The 19,589-nt window shown below is 42.6% G+C and overlaps 1 protein-coding gene and 2 long non-coding RNA genes across 4 annotated transcripts in view; 2 read left to right on the forward strand and 1 right to left on the reverse strand.

Moving 5' to 3' along the window:
• LOC307226582 overlaps window positions 1–19,589 on the forward strand; it is a 131,162-nt gene that overhangs the window by 12,078 nt on the left and 99,495 nt on the right. The window lies entirely within an intron of this gene.
• LOC307221776 (transcription factor 15-like) lies at window positions 360–7,645 on the reverse strand. Of its 2 annotated transcripts, none has more exons than XM_079986547.1 (3): window positions 7,035–7,645; window positions 6,047–6,144; window positions 360–4,961 (listed from the first exon to the last, which is right to left on the reverse strand). In XM_079986547.1, the coding sequence occupies exons 1-2, from the start codon at window positions 7,512–7,514 to the stop codon at window positions 6,112–6,114; spliced, it is 513 nt and encodes a 170-aa protein (XP_079842673.1). In that variant the 5' UTR covers window positions 7,515–7,645; the 3' UTR covers window positions 360–4,961; window positions 6,047–6,111. The 2 variants fall into 2 exon arrangements, with proteins under 2 accessions (XP_079842673.1, XP_079842674.1); XM_079986548.1 differs by having other exon boundaries at window positions 6,043–6,144.
• On the forward strand, window positions 7,420–15,876 carry LOC307221799. The gene is made up of 3 exons (XR_013841530.1): window positions 7,420–7,515; window positions 11,164–11,243; window positions 12,941–15,876. It is a non-coding gene; the product is annotated as an uncharacterized lncRNA (long non-coding RNA).

Here is a 19,589-nt window from a genome sequence, read left to right on the forward strand (position 1 = left end):
TGTGGCCAGCATGACTAAGCTGCTTCTGCCTCACCTCTTTTTTGCTTCTATACCTAAAGCAGCCCTCAGAAGGCTACCCAATTTCAAATCCAGACCTTGGGCTGAAAGTGGTTCCCTTTCTCTGCCAAAAACGTATCTACCTGTTTGACTCTTTGGGTATGCATGCAAATTGGTGGCCAAGCTAGCAGATATGGTCCTCTCCCCCCTTCTTTTATTGAATATCAGGAGTAGAAGGTGAAAAACAGCTGCTACATCACTCCCCACTCACCGATGTTTTAGCATAAGCAACCACCACCTATTGCTTGGGCGTCTTATCTAAGAGATATTTTTCAACAGCAAAATAAAAATACAGAAGAAAATGTATGTTTAGAATTATTTTAATGTTAAATCTGTCTTACAAAAATACACTTTATTTTAGAAGAAATTTTCAGGCTTTTATAAACAAACTTGTCTCTTTTACCCAGGCATTGTTACTACTGTTCAGCCCAAAGGGCAGTAATAATATTTTTTTTTTTTAAAAAAAAAAACCCTGGCTGTTCTTATAAGAGCACAAATGGGCATTTTGAACCATTAGTAGTAGTTAGGTAGTATGTTTAAAAGCTTTTCGTTAAAAATATGTTAATGATTTTCCTCTTATCAGTAGCATCAGCCTTGCGAATAAGCCTACAAAGTTTAGTAGCCAATATTTATTTTATTTTATTTTTTACAACTCTGACAAGAGGCTATTCCATTATGTTTCCATGCTGGTGATGGAGACATACAACCCTCTTACTTCAAAGTCAGCATGGGAATGCAGGGTTCTGGACAGGCTGGAAGGACAAAGCTGATTAATAGGTTCCTTTTCCTCCAACCCAGCACAGAAACCAAGCAGATTGCTGAGGACGAATGGCACCTCCTCCTGCATGGAATTCTGTGCCCTTGGCTTGCATGACATTCCATGTTGCCACACAAGTTGTAAACTGTAAGGCTGAGTAATGCCTAGGATACCACAGTAAGATTTTATTCCTGAGCATTCTGATTTAACCGGCCCTGTTGTGCTTTAGAATGACATTAACTGCCTTACATAGCAGACGTACATTGAATAAACAGAGATGCTTGGATTTGAAAATTAGCACATTAAGCAACATCAGTATAAAGCATACTTTGTTATGTACATTTTCAAGAGAACTAGGCTTTCCACTTCTATTTTCATTGATCTATACAAGGCATCTTAAAAGTGTAAATTCAAGAGATAGCACCCAATTGAACTGAAACATTTTACAGCATAGTCCGTCTGGATATTCTGCTCCAAAGAATACCCTTTTGCACAGCCCCTCTTCATGACAGTGGGGTTTATTATGCAGGTGAGGGAGTTCCAGCTGTGTGTTGGAGCCTGCATGTCCAGAACAAGCAGTTGGCTTGCAGCAGATAAATGGTACTCACTTCTTCTTTCTACCCATATGGTTAAAAAAATGCATAAACTATGACAGCATAGTATGTGCACACGTATAGGAACACAGCTACAAGGTTAGTGTGTGGGGTAGTGAACTGCAAATTCAGAGATCCAATGGTGGACACAGAGTCTCAAGGTTAGTATTTGGAAACCCTGACCTCTAAATTGCTGTAACCAACTGTAGGTGGCCAGTTATCACCAAAATAACATTGAAAGAGCCCCAAATCCCAAAAGTGTAAAGGATCCTGGAGTTGTGGGTGTGAAGCAGATGCAGTCTTGCCAATGCAAAGTTGCAACAACCTTGGCAGAAGGTAAATGGCTGCTTAAGAACAAGTTCATGCGCTTGCGATGCACTTTAGGTCTGCTTCAGGTTGGCTGCATCCCTCAGCTGCCTGGAGAGGCCTTGGTGTGGGGAAGCATCAGAAGCATAGCTGCTTATGGACTCGGGAGCCTTAGCTAGAACAACTTGAAGATTAAAGTCTTGCCTTCACTATACACTGTAGGATATAGTAATCCCTTGAGTCATATTCATTTGATTGCTGACTTTCATGATCTCACAAACCAAACGCTTAACTTCTGTTAGTAGTTATCAGCATAAATATTCATGCAGGGGCCCAGTAGAAAGAACTGTAAAACTACCCAAATGTTCAGGAGGAGCTATTTAAATATTAGGATTAAGGACAGAGGATGACTTCATTTTAACAGAATTTGACTGTTCTGTTCCAATCGAGCTTTGCCCATATTGGATTGTCTCTTCCATTGAGCATCTGGGCTGCTTGTGCTTTTTCTTAAAGCAAAATTATTTGCAAAATGTATGTCCATCATGCATTTCAAGGACTCAAGTCCCATGCGGGACTATATTTCTGCAGCATAATTTCATGATGGCTAAGTATTTTTATACAGTTATATGCATAGTTCTAGGTCCCTGCTCATGTGCTGGTTACTTAAGGAAACCTGGACTGCCCATATATAGATATGACATTATATGTATAATTAAAGGGGGGGGGAATCAAAAAGACTGGGTGGATGAGCTTCATATATCATCTATCTATATCTACATCTATTTATTTATCTCTATCATCTATCTATCTATCTATATCTACATCTATTTATTTATCTCTATCATCTATCTATCTATCTATCATCTATATCTATCTATCTCTATCTATCTATCTATCATCTATCTATATCTATCTATATCTATCTATCTATCTATCTATCATCTATCTATATCTATCTATCATCTATCTATCTATCTATCTATCTATCTATCTATCATCTATCTATCTTTCTGGGGGGGGGAGTACTTATAATTCAGATGCTATTTACCTGTTTATGAAAGGATAGTGCAGATGAAGTGTACTGTAATGGAATAGTCTACTGTTTCTGGTAAAAAAATATATAAGAACACCAGACTATATTTATTCCAATTGTAAAAGACTTTTAAAAAATTAAGTAGCATGGGCATCAGCTTCTAAGAAGGAGAAAAACCTTATGTCCCTTTAAGAGCTCTAAAATAGAAAACATTCAGCAAGGGCATTTTTTCCCAACCATTGCAACAGAATAGTGGGGAAATTGGCCTGTTTGGAACACCTGTTTTCTTTAGAATTGACAAAGGGTCATAATCCGGTCCTCCTTTAGAATATGATTATTCTTTCCAAAGCAATTGAAAGATAATTATTAAAAGTGCATGTAACATTTTGAAAATTACAGGAGTGCAATAGAAAATGAAGGAGGGATGTATGCCCAAAATGTGAACAAAATTCATATGAACCAGTCACTAAATAGGACCTGATGGCTGACGCTTTTCTTGTACCTATGATGACCACTTTGTTATAAATGGGTCAGCATGAGGCTTGTTAACTGCATGCAGGCCACCTCTACTCAGTCTGAGCTGTGTAGCTTTGTCAGAGGTGTGCAAAATCCCCAAGTCTGCGTCAGGGAAATATGACAGTTGACTTATTATGAGCAAGGAGCTGTCATGGGTACAAGGGGGGAAATGGCCATCAAAACAGGGCACTGACCCCCAGACTGTGAGGAAGAAGTGGAATGTGTTTCATATTCTTTCAAACTGCCTATCAACTTACCCTAGCTTAGTAGGTTTTTTAATTAAAAAAAAATACACTCTGGCATGCTGGTTCATTTTGTCTCCAAATCTGGTAGCTGTATTTAAGCTTCCTGTCAGGAAAAGCCACAGAAATTTGGATGGTTGTGAGTAGGACCACAAAAGTTGCTTCACCGAAGGGGAGAGGTTTACTTAGGGTTAAACCAACCTGCCCTATATTCTTCCTTGACTATAAGCAAAATTTATGATGAAGGGTTTGTGATAGCTAAGAGCAGGCATCCCCAAACTCGGCCCTGCAGTTGTTTTGGGACTACAACTCCCATCATCCCTAGCTAAGAGGACCAGTGGTCAGCGATGATGGGAATTGTAGTCCCAAAACAGCTGGAGAGACAAGTTTGGGGATGCCTGGCCAAGAGAATTAAACATTCCTCTACACTGTGAAATGTATGCCACAGAGCATTACTTTCATGTGGCTTAACTCAGGGATTAATATATACGTATTATTATTATTTAGGAATGCTGAGGAATCATTATTGGAGCATCGTTAATCTCGACTGATTTTCCCAATTTATTTCTTTTTACTGATTTTTGTATTTATTTATTTGTTTGTTTGTTTATTTATTTATTACATTTATAACCCAGCTTTCCTCCAAGATGCTCAGGGTGACCTACAGGGTTCTCCTCCAATCCCCAGTTTATTCTCACAACAACCCTGTGAGGTAGGTTAAACTGAGAAATAGTGACTGGCCCAAGGTCACCTAGCAAGCGGCCCAGCTGAGTAGGATTAATTACTTTTAGATATGAAAGATGAGGCCATAAGTTATAGTGGCATACTACAGTGCAAAAATGTTCCCACACACGCGCAAGCACACACCTCTTATTCCCGCTCTAAACAATGTATATGTCTACTTAACGAAAGCTTTGTCTGACCATTTTAGAAACCCCTCTACTGTGAACTAATGTTGTTTTGCTTTATTATTCTGCCCGTGTTTGGAAAACTGGCTTAAAAAACCCTCCCAAAACTTGCTCAGCTTAATTCAAAATAAAGATTGCAGGCTTACATGACGACCAGCAGTCAGATACTGTAGCACCAGTGATAATGTACAGGCACAACTTGCGAGTAACCAAGGAGAGCAGATAAATTTAGAGGGCCCTTGGGAACTTTCTCTGCTCCACACTTCAATGATGAACAAATTTAGAAAGATCCCACACTGTTTCAAGAATTGGCCTGAGTCACTCGACAGCCCTTCTCAAGTTTCAGGCCTAAGTGGAGAACCTCCTCTCAGTTTGGCTGCATCTCCCTCCAGAGCCATTTGGCTAAGCTGATTTGACAGCAGAGCTGTGGTGCAAGTCTGTGGCTACGTTCACATGGCCAAAGATGGGTTTGTTCTGAAGCTGACATCAGGGTGCTTTGCTCATTTCAGTACCATGGGTACAAAGTTACATGACGGCTTCCCTCAGCATCTGCAGTAGAGAGACGATAAAATAGACATGCTTAAGCTACCTTGTGAGGGAGGAGAAGCAAGCGGTTGTAGCACAACAGGTTTTTACTTGTCACTACACTACATTGTCTCTCACACACAGCAAAAAGCAATCTGGCCCTGGGCTGGCTATGATCGAGGGACACTGGATGGACGTTATTTTGATTCATTTTGAGAAAATCTTGACTGGACAAAGGAAATTCCTGCCCTTTCCCACTGTGACTGTCTGGGGTGGGGAAAAACTAAATGGTACATTAAATGGACATAAGCATTTAATGGGTTTTGTTTTACTTTGAAAGTAAGAGCAGTGGGTGATTATGGTGGTGTATTTTCACCAGGATGGTAGAGCAGAGGGAGGAAATGTCGGTTTTCTCCTGATCTTCCTCACAGTTACTATTATTTTTTTTTAGAATAAAAACATAATATGCTAAATGCAATTAATTTCTTCTTGTCTGGCCCACAGACTGACAAGAGGAACCACACTGTGTTGATCAAGAAACAAAATTGATACAACCGCTCTAGCCTTTGGGTATGTGCTTCTCCTGTAATTTGCGTACAATCCTTTAATGCGCAATTTTAGTGGAAATCCTTGAATCTGCTAGCAGAGGCCAATGAGGTTTTGACTGAAAAAGAGAGAGGGCGGTGTGACATGGCTTAGCTGTCCAATGGTAGCTAGAGACTATGAGCCTGGTGCATTATGAGAGTCTCCCATTAAGAGGAGACGCCGGGTGTTTGACAGCTCAAGTTCCATCATGTGACATAGGTCTAGGAGGCATCAGTATCAGGGCTTGGCTGCTTAGGTTTAGCATTTCTTGCACAAAAATAGCTGCCACGCCAGGTGCAACTTTCCCCACCGTGTTCAGTTTCAACTGCAAAAATCCCCTTTGAATAAGCCTCTGGCAATGGAAAACAAAGTGCAGATCAGGGTTAGTCCTCCCCCCCCTTTCCCTTTTTTATGTAATTGCATGATTTCAATGTAAACATTATGATATAAGTGGCAGAGAGAGAGAGAGAGAAAGAGAGAGAGAGAGAGAGAGAGAGAGAGAGAGAGAGAGAGAGGTTACCTACAACTGTTCTATAACCAGTCCGGTATTTGTGCAAGCTTCTCTTCTGAATCAATGTCCACAATGCTTTTAAAGAGACAAGTGTTTCTCCCTTTCTCTGTGCTGCAAATAGAATAAAGGCATCCATTATAACGAGGCAGTGCACATAAACCATACATTAAAGTTTTATTTCAGTTCAGTTGTCAGTGGCCATCTCACCCAAATTTTACCTGTTAATATAAAAGGTCCTAGCCACCAAAGCAGAGATAAGCTTCACCTGTGCACTTCATGGTTGGTTGGGGTTTAAACGCCTGAACATTTCAAACACTGACAGTCTCAGTTTTGAAATATGAAATTTATGTATATAAATTCTTTTCAGTGCAAGCTATAAAATAGACCAGGCACAATGAAGCTAAAAGAAAGGGGGGAAATATTCTTTTTAAAAAAATATTCTATTGAGGAAGAGAAAGAGAAAAATCTTCATACAGTATGGAACAAAATAAAAGGAAAACACACAAAGGCCCCAAATGTAAACAGGATGTTACACTTGGCAGGTGATGATGCAAATCCCCAAAATAAGAGGGAAATGCAAATTATTTTTCCCAGCTACAACACAAAGCAAACTGCAGCTTTTGCACATTTATTCAAGCAATGCTCACATGAAGGGAGTGAGTTTTTGTAAGGAACATGCTTTAAAAAGGAGTGCGCGCACACACACACATGGTGCCCTAACAGTTTCAGACAAGTATTGTCTGTTCTGTACATATTTTGGTTCCCCAACTGGACGCACTGAGGAAACGAAAGCTCTAGTTCACCTTTCTGATACGTTCCTCAATTTGATGCCAGTTCAGGCGCAGGCTTTAAAGCCGATGACCAGAGCAGAGGCTCACCTTCCTGCAAAATTCTCCCTTGCTACACCTCTGCTGAAAACAACCCCAATCCGTGCAGGCCACAGCTTGCAGTGTATATGTGTGTGGGGTGGGGTGTTGCTGAGTGCTAGATGCCAGCCTTACCAGTTTCCTCTGGTTGCTCAGGCAGAAGGTACAGATTGGTCTTGGTGCCGTTGCTGTGCCACCGCCCTGCAGGAGAGGCTGGTATTGCAAGCAGGGCTGCCTCGAAGGCAGCTGTTCCTCCCCCAAGCTCTCGCTCTGTTGCGATGGCTGCTGCTGCTGCTGTAGGAGCAGCATGTTAGCCAGGTGGGAGATGTAGCTGGAGGCCAGGCGCAAGGTCTCTATCTTGGACAGCTTGCGGTCTGCGGGCTCGGTTGGGATGAGGGTGCGGAGGGTGCTGAAGGCTGTGTTCACGCTGTGGGTTCGGTCCCTCTCCCGGGCATTGGCAGCTTGCCTCTGCTTGCTCAGCCCACTCAGCCGAGGGCTCTTCCGCTTGCGTTTCCCTTGGGCTCCGGTGGAAGTCAAGGATTTTCCGGAGCTGCTCTCGCTGCTGCCGCTCTCCAGTTCCTCCAGGTCGGATGCAGCACCCCCGCTCGACTTCATGGTGAGCCCAGCAGCCCCTCGGCCCCATCACTTTTATGCACAGCAGCTACCACATTGCTCCTGTTAGCATCAGCCGTTGCTCTCCCAACTCCCCTCCAGCAGCAGGGTCATTTTTTGAATGGTTGCTCCTTTTAGATCTAGCATATGGTTGCTCTGTAAATAAGGCGAAGGAGGTGGAGCTGCCACCTCAAAGTAGCTGCACAGCTACGCTGGAGCTGTGCACCTGTTTCCCCCTTGTCATGTAAAAATGTGCAAGCTCTCCGGGAAGCTGCAGTGAGCATGTGCAGTGGGGAAATGGAAGCCCTTTCCCCAACCTTTGCCCTCAATTTCAGTAAGTGCTTTATCCTCCCTTCAGGTGCTTGAGCAGGATAGAAAGAGCCCCCCCTTGCCTCCCAGAAGCTGCTCCAGTATCTTGCTTCCCAGTATTAAGAGAATAGCCACTTGCTAGACATGGAGAATCAAGGTTTTCCTTTCAGACACCATTTTTACAATTCACAGTGACTACATATTTAAAATGTTGAAATACTGTACATAGGAGGCTGCATTATACTGAATCAGACTATACTGAGTCCATATAGCTTGGTACAGTGGTACTTCGGGTTACAAACACTTTGGGTTACAGACTCCGCTAACCCGGAAGCAGTACCTCGGGTTAAGAACTTTACCTCAGGATGAGAACAGAAATCGCGCGGCGGCAGCAGGAGGCCCCATTAGCTAAAGCGGTACCTCAGGTTAAGAACGGTTTCAGGTTAAGAACGGACCTCTGGAACGAATTAAGTTCGTAGCCAGAGGTACCACTGTATTACCTATAGTGGCTGACAGGGCCTTTCTCTAGGGTTTCAAGAAGGAATTATTCCTAGCTGTACTCTGAGGACACCAGGAATTGAACCTGGGACTTTTTGCATGGGAAGCAGATGCTCTACCACTAAGCTACAGTTCTTCCCTGGTTTCTACTGTTAGGAAAGACATGCATTTCTGGGACACATTTTTAAAAGTGTAGGTGTTACTCTCACATCCAGGTACATTCATGCCTCCCCAAAATTCATATACCTGCTTCCATCCATTTCCACACACAAATACTCTGTGTATCCACCTTCTTTTCAACAGGCTTTTGAAGGAATAGCTTTAATATAATAATTCACAGATTAGCCTTTTTTGTAATACTTTGCAAAGCACTCATAGTACTACTATTATCTTGACTTAAACTGATGGGCATCTTACCTCAGTCATGCAGTTTGCATGACTGAGGTTTTAACAAGAAAAATATATAAAAGTTAAATGGAATGGAGAGAATTTTTGTTGAATAGTTTTAATGTAATTAGCTGGTGCATTTGGAATTAACTTAGCACTGTCTATTGATTTTTCCATACCTAAAATAGGGCTGCCGTATGTCCAGAATTTCCCGGACATTCAAAGGCGGAATTGACATCTGGAGAGAATTTCCGAAAGGTGGTGCTTTGTTCCAGATCTTATACAAGTCAGTCAACAGAGCATTAAGCATATGCCTTAATTATTTGGGGTAATAAGTTTACCACCAAGGTCCTTGAATTACAGCCCTTCACCGCTTCTTGATTTGGACTGTGTTTTCATTCTTTCCAAACTTCATCAGGCAATTTTAGGCCCTGTCAGCCCCTCCTGCCCCCAACTTTCCCTATAGCCAGTCCCCCTGTCACAGTCATTCTGTCACCTTCCTGTTTACCAAAGGTACCTTTCTGGCAGATGTGCTAAGGGTGTGAAAGCAGGCTTGGCCAATCCCATTTCACCACCTGAGGTGAAATGGGAAAGTTCTGCTTTCCCACCACTGCTGCCGAAACCTTGCTTACTGGGGTCTTACATCATTATCGTCTTCTGGCGAGATCTCAAGTGGTCACATGACACTCTTTAGAGCTTTGCAAGATCTTTCTCGAAGCTGCTGCTGCTGCATAACTTTGGTGGGATTCCTCTGCCTGAGGTGACTGCTTCAGTCTACCTCATAGACAGGCGAGACCTGTGTGAAAGAGATAACTACTCCTTGGGCCTCAAACAAGAGATGTTCAACTTGAAGACTCCTGGGAATGGTAGTTTATCGAGGTCTCCATGTTCAAGGTCCCAGTAGTCCTGGCATCTTACATTTCCTATTATGTTTGAGCCACTAACTGAACTACAGTGGTACCTCTGGTTAAGAACTTAATTCGTTCCAGAGGTCTGTTCTTTACCTGAAACTTTTCTTAACCTGAAGCACCACTTTAGCTAATGGGGCCTCCTGCTGCTGCCCTACCGCTGCCGCACAATTTCTGTTCTCATCCTGAAGCAAAGTTCTTAACCCGAGGTACTATTTCTGGGTTAGCAGAGTCTGTAACCTGAAGCATATGTAACCCAAGGTACCACTGTATAAGGCTTTCAGATTTAAGCAACCTTCTCCTATGCAGCCCTTTGTTGCTGCTGCTTTGATCGCAAAAAGCTCAACCCATGAGAGGGGGAAAGGGCCTTGGTGAGGACAGCTCAGAACAAGCCAAAATTATTCATGAGCTGAACTGCAATTCAGAATGATTTGGGTTCATGCCCTTAATTTCCAAGCTGTGGGGGGTCATTTCTGAATCACCCTCCTTCCGAAAATCTGCAATGTCATACCATGAACTGTTTGCCTCCAGTCTCAAACAACTGGTCCCCAAGATGGGAAGGTGTGTGGATAAGCACTGCAATGAACTTTTATGTAAACACTGACCAACATGCCAATATAAATGCCTTTCCTGCATGTACATAGACCTCTTATCATTTTGAACTGGACAGATGATGGCTGGAGGAACTTCTATCACTTTTTCTTCCAAGCACCAGTCATGCATACTTAATATGGACCATTTTTGGCCATTTTCAAAACATGCCTCCCTTAACCATTTACTTATTAAAAGGTTAGCATTTGCACTCATTCATTATGCATGGCTTTTCCATAAAAAATGACAGCGCCATCACACTTTGAAGCCCCAGAAAGGTCACAGTCCAGGTTTTCCCAGCTGAATCATCTGACTGGCACTCAAACTAATTGCCAGAACTAAATAACCATTTTTACGTGACCCCCCTTCAGAAGATTATTGTCATTGTTTGTCTAAATATTGATCAGCTTTTCCACTCTAGTGTCGAGTTACCAGAGATGCCTCCCTCTTATCACAAATGCAAATGCTCCAAAATGGCCAGCTGCTTTGACATTCTTGGCCTAGAGTGTCATCATGCCATCTTGCAAACATTGCTAATGCCTATTTGTGGTTTCGTGACTGCCACACAATAGTCTCACTATTGCTGTGTGATGCAGTCCTTCAGGCTCAGCATTGATGTTTCATGGTTTAAGCAGAGAAATCCACAGAATTGAACATAGCCAGAAAAACACACTCCACAAATTGTGCTTCTTGTGCAATGCATTCATTATTCACTAATATAATCATTGAAATGACATATTGATAATTGATTTTAGCTAGGCTTCATGTGGCTAATTCCAGGAGAGCTAGGAGGGTTTTATTTTGTGTTTCTTGAACAGTACTACCCAACGCAACATTGGCCACCTTGTACTTTTTGCCTATTGATGGGCAAAATCTCCTTTGCTTAATTTGGAACCAACTGGTACTGAGAAACTTTTAATGAGGCTTTCGTTCTTTTCCAACAGTGTGCAGCTGTATAGCTACTAGCCAGAGGAAAGACCCCAAGAGGGAATATGGGAGAAATATACTAGAAGATTATAAGCCAGTATATTTTCTCCAGGTTTGGAGTGTTGGTGCATGCACTCTTAAAGTACCATGTACATGACCATATTGCTCCCTGGGAGTCACTTTTTAGTTTAAACTGCCCTGTGCCAGCCATAGCGGAGAGCGTCCTGGAAATCCATCCAGCAATATTCAGACACATACAGAAGAATAAATCGAAGAACAGTCCACATTTCTTGCCAGATTCCAAGCAATTTCTGTAGTTCCTTATGTATACTTGCAGCATCATGGTCATATCATACCAGTCCTTGTATTTTTATAGGATTGCCCTTTGCTGTTTGACATCTGAATCCAGGAAAATGGGTATAACTGAATATCTCCCTCTCTCATAACAAAACCAGCCCAACATCAACACACATAGGTTTCAGGGGTTGGTTTTGTGATAGGGAAATTTAATAAGCACAAGCCAAAATGGCAAGGTGTCAAATTTTATTCTAGTATTTCATACCCTCCAACATTCCTCAGATGAAAGTAGGGACATTTCTCACTCCCCTCCCCGCACAACTGACCCCCCCATTTTTGTTGTCCCCCCCCCCAGCATTTCTTATCAGAAGAAGGCTGAGTGCCACCACCACTACAGCAGTGGGACACACCACACACACCCTCCACCGTCCCTTAATCCCAATTTTATTTTTTATTCTTTTCTGACAAAAAGAAAAACACACACCAAACAGGCATAGTTAGACATGGATGCATAAAGCATTTTAAAGCAAGCAAGCAAGCAAGCAAGCAAGCAAGCAAGCAAGCAAGCAAGCAAGCAAGCAAACAAACAAACAAACAAACAAACAACTCCAAGACTCCTTGCACTCTGCTCTGCTCCATCTTGCTTCTCGTCCAGGGCGGCCCTGTCCTCTACCTGCCCCTCAGAATCAGTGCATCCACAGGGCCTCGGCAGCTGCAGCCTTCCTTACTCCTTGCCCACTCTCCAGCAGCCACTACAAGCTGCCCAAGGGAGGAGGCCCACATCACCGGCCATGGAGAGGCTCCCTCACAGCCACAGCTGCCACCACCAGCAGCTCTCAGGACAAGCACTGGCTCACACTCCTCTCTGAGCTTAGCAGGTGGCCCTGGAAGAGGAAATAGGGACTTTGTGGGATCAAATTAGAAGCCGGGATGGTTTTCATAGTACCAGGACTGTCCCTGGGAAATTGGGACACTTGGAGAGTATGGCATTTTAGGACCTATTTATCATAGAAAGCTTGGAGACCACACCAGCCAGGAAGTTGGACAGAAATTTCATTGTCTCTTTTAAACAGCAAGAACAGAACAGCTACAGGAACCCCTGATTCCACCAATACAGCAAATTCCAGTGCCATCTAAGCCCTATGCAGTGTTCAGAAGGGGAATGGGAAACCAGGTGGAGGCAATGTGCTATCTCTGCTCCCCCTCCACCCCCCCATAATTCCTATTATCCTCAACTTGCGGAGGGTGACTGTGGAAGGTCCCTGCAGATTTTAGAACCCTGATTTTCCATGCTTCTCAAAAGCATAGGGAACCTCCACAGATACTGGAGGCTGCCCCCTGCAGTCAGCTTCCCACTTCCAAGTTAAGGGTAATGGGTACAATGACAGAGAGGGGTCAGAGCTTGCATGCTCATCCCCACTGCGCTCCTCATGTGTTTTCTGACCAACCTGCATAATGGCACTTTCCACACACCCTTCCTGAACCTCTTTACTTCTTTTTTTCTGAATTAAGGAAGGGAAACTTGCAGAAGGACTTGAAAGGAGTGAAGCTTTGCAGCTGATACAACAAAGAGCTAATCCAGTGATTAAGGACAAGAAAAGAGACTTAATGATCCTTGTTTTTAACCCCAAGACTGCTTGAAATTTCACCAGGAAATGGCTAGAGAACTCAGAGAGGCTTGTAAAACATCCAAAACGTTGGTGGCTTTAATTGCTTCGTTATTGATTGAGATAACATTTAGGAAAGCGCTGTGGGGAATGAATCGCCTTAAGGAAGGTGTAATAGCTCAGAGCTGGCATTGTTGCCTGCAACTAATAACATAGGCAAGACTAAGTCTGTGCAAATCTCTCATCATTTTACAGGCAACATTTTAATACCCAACTGACAAAGTACAGTCATGGAATTAATAGAAAGAGCCCAAAATTTAATCCGACTCCATGTCGTAAGGGCTCCTCCATAATAAAACTTGTTTATTCAGTTTTCATTCTGATTCACTTGCACAAAGCTTGCACGACTCCGTGAGGTCTTTATTGAGCATTGGTTCTCATTGGTTTATGGGCTGCTTGTACAACAACAAGCATTTACCCTGCACTCATTCTGATTTGCTTGCTGGGTATTTACCTGTCATTTTGGTGTATTTCAGCATCACTTTCCTAACCACAAAAGTCTGGGTCTTTTAGAGTGGATTTGTCGTGCTACGATGACAAAGCACATTACTCTACTTTAATTTCATAAACCTAAAGTCTGAATCCTTCCTGCAATATAACGACAGTCTGGAGGTTAATAATAATAATAAATTTAATTTATACCCCACCCTCCTCAGCCAAGACCGGGCTCAGGGCAGCTAACAACCAATAATAAAACAAGCTGATTGAAATACAACTTAAAAAACAAGATTAAAATACAACATTAAAACATTAAAATGCAGCCTCATCATAGGAGGAGAAAGGAGAAAAGAAAGAGAGGGAGGAAATAAAATTGATTCCAAGCCAAAGGCCAGGCGGAACAACTCTGTTTTACAGGCCGTGCGGAAAGAAATCAGATCCTACAGTGCCCTGGTCTCATGAGGCAGAGCGTTCCACCAGGCCGGAGCCAGTGTTGAAAGGCAAGAACATCCATTCACTAATCAACACAAAATGGCCCCTGCAGATCACTATGCTCCTTAAGCAGATAGAAGGGGTTTGAAGAGCTGTGTTAAAAGGGGGAAATGGCTTGGGATTCCTTATACCAAGGATGATAATCCTGTGGCCCTTGTGATGTTGTGAGGCTATAGCTCAGGCATAGGCAAACTCGGCCCTCCAGATGTTTTGGGACTACAACTCCCATCATCCCTGACCACTGGTCCTGTTAGCTAGGGGTGGTGGGAGTTGTAGTCCCAAAATATCCGGAGGGCTGAGTTTGCCTATGCCTGCTACAGCTGCTTTCATTCCTGACCATATTGATGGAAGTTAGCATCCAGCAACAGAAAGCAAGTGATGGATTCCCCAGTTCTGACATATACTATGATCCCAGAAAACCCTAAGATTTCAAAGGAAGCTTCCTCAAGCCACAGTTTGTGAACCACACAGAGTTAATGACTGGAACAAAAGAAATAACATGTAAAACTAATAATTTCATTTTATGCCTTCATTCAACTGCACCTGAATGCTGAAATTGGAGCCTGCACTTTATAAATTTCTTTCACAACACCAACACTTTGGGATCATCTAAGGCTGCATACACTAAAAGCACATTTACAACATATCACTCTGTCCCCTCAAGAACTGCAGGAGCTGTAGTTTACCACTCACAGATGGAATCTACACACATATAAAAAAACGCTGTGAAAATGCTTTTTTTAAAAAAAAGTTTTGAAAAATATTTTGAATTTGCCATAGCTCACCATCACCATCTAGTGTCACATTTATATATTGCACTTTACAACTTAAAACATTTTATTTGCAGCTGTATAGCCAAGTCCACAGAGAAACAGCTCCTAGGATTTCATGGGGTGAGGAGGGTGCTTTAAATGGCCTTCAAATGCCTGGTGCTAACTCACAGATAATTTCCCAGGCACACGGGTTTATCTACATGTGATTCAAGTTACAAGAAAGGAGATTCTGACTAAACATCAGGAAGAATTTTCCGATGGCAAGAGTTGTTTACCAGTGGAACAGACTCCCTTGGTAGGTGGCAGATTCTCCTTCCTAAGAGGTTTTAAGCAGAGGTTGGATGGCCATCTGACTGGGATGCTTATTTGAGATCCCTGAATTGCAGGGGGCTGGACTGGATGGCCTTTGGGATCCCTTCCAGCTCTACAATTCTATGATTTGATGTGTAACTTCTACAGTTAATGAATGGTTGTGCTCTAGCAATGACCTTTGAATTTTAATAGATTAGTTACTGCTTCAAACACTGTACAGAGAATTTGAAATACTGTACAGTAGTGCCTCGGGTTACATACGCCTCAGGTTACATACGCTTCAGGTTACAGACTCCACTAACCCAGAAATAGTACCTCGGGTTAAGAACTTTGCTTCAGGATGAGAACAGAAATTGTGCTCCGGCGGTGCAGCGGCAGCAGGAGGCCCCATTAGCTAAAGTGGTGCTTCAGGTTAAGAACAGTTTCAGGTTAAGAACGGACCTCCAGAACGACTTAAGTACTTAACCCGAGGTACCACTATATATAAATTCTAGAAATGAGGCAACTTATTTTTACTGCCTGTTACTTACTGGACACTCAGAAACTACAAAAGGCCAAGCAGAAGTGGTGGCTGTGGTTGTGAATACCTTAGGAATATTGCTTCCTCTTGCCAGTTTTGCACTTGGTTTTCGGGTACTATAAAAGGAAGATCTTCATGCTTTTGATGTATTAAACTGCCCGCTTCCAGAAAACTAGAGTGTAGCAAGAGCTTTTATGGATGCACATTTTCAGTGCTCCTTTTCATGTACTTGAAGCGACACTGTGTGAATGCAAAGAAAGCCAATAAAGCATGAAAGAAATGTAATCCGGTATATAATTACGAGCATACTTCTCTTACGCTTGTGCCCAGGGCAGTCTGCACTGCTCCCTTCCTCTCCCCACTGCTTCCTTGAGTGGCCTCTGCAGAGGTACTCAAAAGGGCTGATCTCTTTTAGGTATTCCACCTTGTTCTGCTTTTGCCTTACACTGAAATAGGCTTTTAATCTAGCTAAATGACTGGAACTGTGACCCTGAGCCTTCGTTCTAATTGAGCTTTTCACCGAATTAGGTCTTCGCTACGCTGGATTGAAATCAGCCCAGGGAGGAACTCCCTTGAAGTCTTGTAAAGACATGCCGAATTTTCAACCCCTGTAATTAGAGCGAAGTCAGGAGCTCACCATTTATCACTCCATTACGCTACATAGCTATCCTATTCACGCCAGATACAGGGAGACTGTGAAAGCAGTTATTCCAGCCAGCCATTCTTGCTATCTCTTATATATGCAGCACACATAAAAAAGGAAGCTGCTTTTTTTAACTGTGAGAATACAACACACTGTTGTTGTAAGGCAATATTATAAAATGTGCAAATTGAAACTATGATGTGATGAGTAATGGGACATGCCTGGTTTAACATTTGAAGTCCATCATACCTTTCCAATGAAGCCTCTCATATCCTCCAACATTTCTCCGATGAAAATAGGGTCATCCTATTCCATCGTCATCATCATCATACTACTAATAATATTTATACCCCTCCCATCTGACTGGGTTACCCCAGCCACTCTGGGTGGCTTCTAACACATATCAAAACATAACAAAACATTAAAGATTAAGAAGCTTCCCTATCCCATCACATATCTTCTAAAGGTTGCATAGCTACTTATCTCCTTGGCTCAGGGGTCTCATAACTCCATACCTTCCAACATTTCTCCAATGAAAACAGGGATGTCCTAAGGAAAAGCAGGGCATTCCAGGATCAAATCAGAAAGCAGGACGGCTTCTGTAAATCTGGGACTGTTCCTGGAAAATAGGGGCACTTTTAGGGTCTCAGCGCCTGATTCCCATGACCTATCCCTGTAACTTAGCTGGTAACTGTTGGGTCTTCCAGGCCCTGCCCCTTTCCTAGGCCACACCCCCTTTCCCAGGCTGCACCTCTCTCCAGCTCTGCTCTGCTCTCTCCTTGAGCACTTTGCCTGGCTGGCATGTGTCCTTGAACTACTTGCCTGGGTAGATGTGACAGTGACCACACAAATGTAAATGTGACATCTGCTGCTCTGACTGCTTTTGCCTTTGGCTGCACACACTCTTTACCTTTCAATTCTCAACCACCACTGGAAGATTGCCCAGGAGGAAAGCAGCTCTCGATTGAAAACATTTCCCCGTTCCTGCTTCCCACCAGCTGTCTTAGTTTTAAAAAGGAGATACACTTCAATACGTTGGCTGACATGTGTTGAAATGGAACATGACCAAAGTAAGATGCCCTGTTCATTTCATAACATTGGAAGACAATGTGCTGGTATGCTGGGGGCTATCTGATTACATTTGATTAATGAGCATCTTGGGAGGCTTTTCATATGTTGTTAAAAAACAATGAGGAAAACTTGAAATGTGTGGCCTGAGTAAAAATGACATGCTCACTCATAAAAAAAAAAAAAATGACCCAGGGGCCTATTGGCACATGCTGGTTACTTTTACTGTGCATACCTACAGATAAACCATAGGTGAATTAATGTGCCATATATAGAAGTGTTCCTACAACACAGCTTATTCCATAAAAAGGCGTTGTAAAGACCTCATTTTTTAAAAAATTCAACCTTCCCAACTCACAATCGTAACAACATTCAATATTCAGCATTATTCCGTAATCAACAGTATTAATCTTTGGCACTAAATCTAGTTATAGCTAATAAGGGTTAATAAAATCTCACCCGCTGAATTTTGCAAGTCCATCTTAAAAGTGAACAGAGCGAAACCTGAAACTGTGAACCCACAGAGTTATAACACAATAGGGGAAATCTGTGCATTCTTATTTATAGCTACAGTTCTGCATTTTAACCTATTTTCTCTACCCTTGCTTAATTTTTGAATACATATATATCCAATGACCTTTAATCTAGGAAACCTGAAGAGCAAATTGTGGCCAGTGCTCCTTTATATAAACTTTCCTGGAACATAGAAAACTAGCATGCCAAGGGGGAACGATGGAACAGAACACTTTTCTGGTGTTGGAATTGTTTTAATATATGGGAGTGCATTCAGATATTGGATAAGTGGTATAGCCCAGCCCCAAGAGCTTGCACCATGTCATGATCCTGATAAGGCCGACAATTTCTTATTATTTGCCACAATCTGCCAAGAGTTCTTATAAAGTTATTTTACTCCTCTGATTTTCAAAAACTCCCTAAGGATCTTATAAAAGTAAAGTTTTATTTTTGGCAAAGGAAATGTGTAGTTTCATTCTGGAAAGGTGCCTTTAACACATTCGGCAACTAAACTGAAGGAGCTCGTATGATTTTGTGCAGGAAATATCTTTCCTGAGAAGCCATTTAAATGAAGTTCTCGACTTGTCTTGATAACTTTTTTGGAGCAAGGGATAGGCTGCCTTGCATAATTCTTTGCCTGCCAGGCATATCTACATGCTGACCTGCTGTATAAGCTGCCTGTCTGAGAGGGGATATACAAAAGGATTATACCTTCCTTTCAGGGCAGACTCGAACAGGTATCTGGTCTGGAGCGCATCCCCTTGTTTGATGACCTGCCTCTAAGGCATCTGTCTAGTTATCTTCCTGCTCAGCTTGGAGTTGTGTTACTGGCAGATTGAACTGTTGCCTGCCTGGGGAGTACTCTGACAAAGTACCTACTAGGCAATTCTGAACAATTATTCAGCTCAAATGTATCATCTTTCTGAAAGGTAGCAACTGCGTTGCAGTTTCCATCATTGTATTTTCATATTGCGTCTTCTTCTTGTGCTCAGTCTCTTTCACCTTCGCTGCGTATTTACAGTGTATCATCATCATCATCATTTTAATTAGTGGTAGTAATATGTCCCCATCTAAGTAAAACACACACCAACAATACTAGAAGCAAAAAGAGGCTTTGGCCTTGAGGAGAAATCTCAAGGAGAGACATGTAATCAGTTATAGTGATACACCTGAGGCATAACACCTGTCTATAATTTGTCACCCCATCCATGACGGATGAATTTGGGGTGTCCAATGTCATGCCACTGCCCAGTTTCAGAGGCCATAATTCAACATCCAGACTGGTTCTGAAGTGGGAGACAAGGACTTACCATGCTGATGCTCTTTCCGCTTTCTTCATTTTTAACACGGGGTGGGGAATCTTATTTAGTCTGAGAGCCTTGTGGACAACCTTCCAGGACAAATGTGGGCAGAGCAATGCAAAGAGCTGTGCTCCTCCCTGTATGGTTAAAAAGATTGCGACAGAAACAACCTCCACTTCCAGGATGATCTCCTCCTCTGAAAACAGCACAATGAAATCCCAAGATGAGTTTGGATTTGGCGATTCCTCTTGGGCTCTATTGACATATGTCACCCTGGCTTAGCAGGGACTCAAGTGGCCTAACTTATACATTTGTAAGACCCCAAAACTGGGGGTTCTGGGGTGTGACAAGGGCGTGACAGGACAAGAAGAGACTTGTATCTATTCCAAACACCATCATGCTCAGTTATATGATGAGGCAACCTGCTCAGCCAG

Source organism: Podarcis cretensis (genome assembly GCF_951804945.1).
Source record: "Podarcis cretensis genome assembly, chromosome: 1".
In the NCBI taxonomy this organism is placed as follows: domain Eukaryota; kingdom Metazoa; phylum Chordata; class Lepidosauria; order Squamata; family Lacertidae; genus Podarcis; species Podarcis cretensis.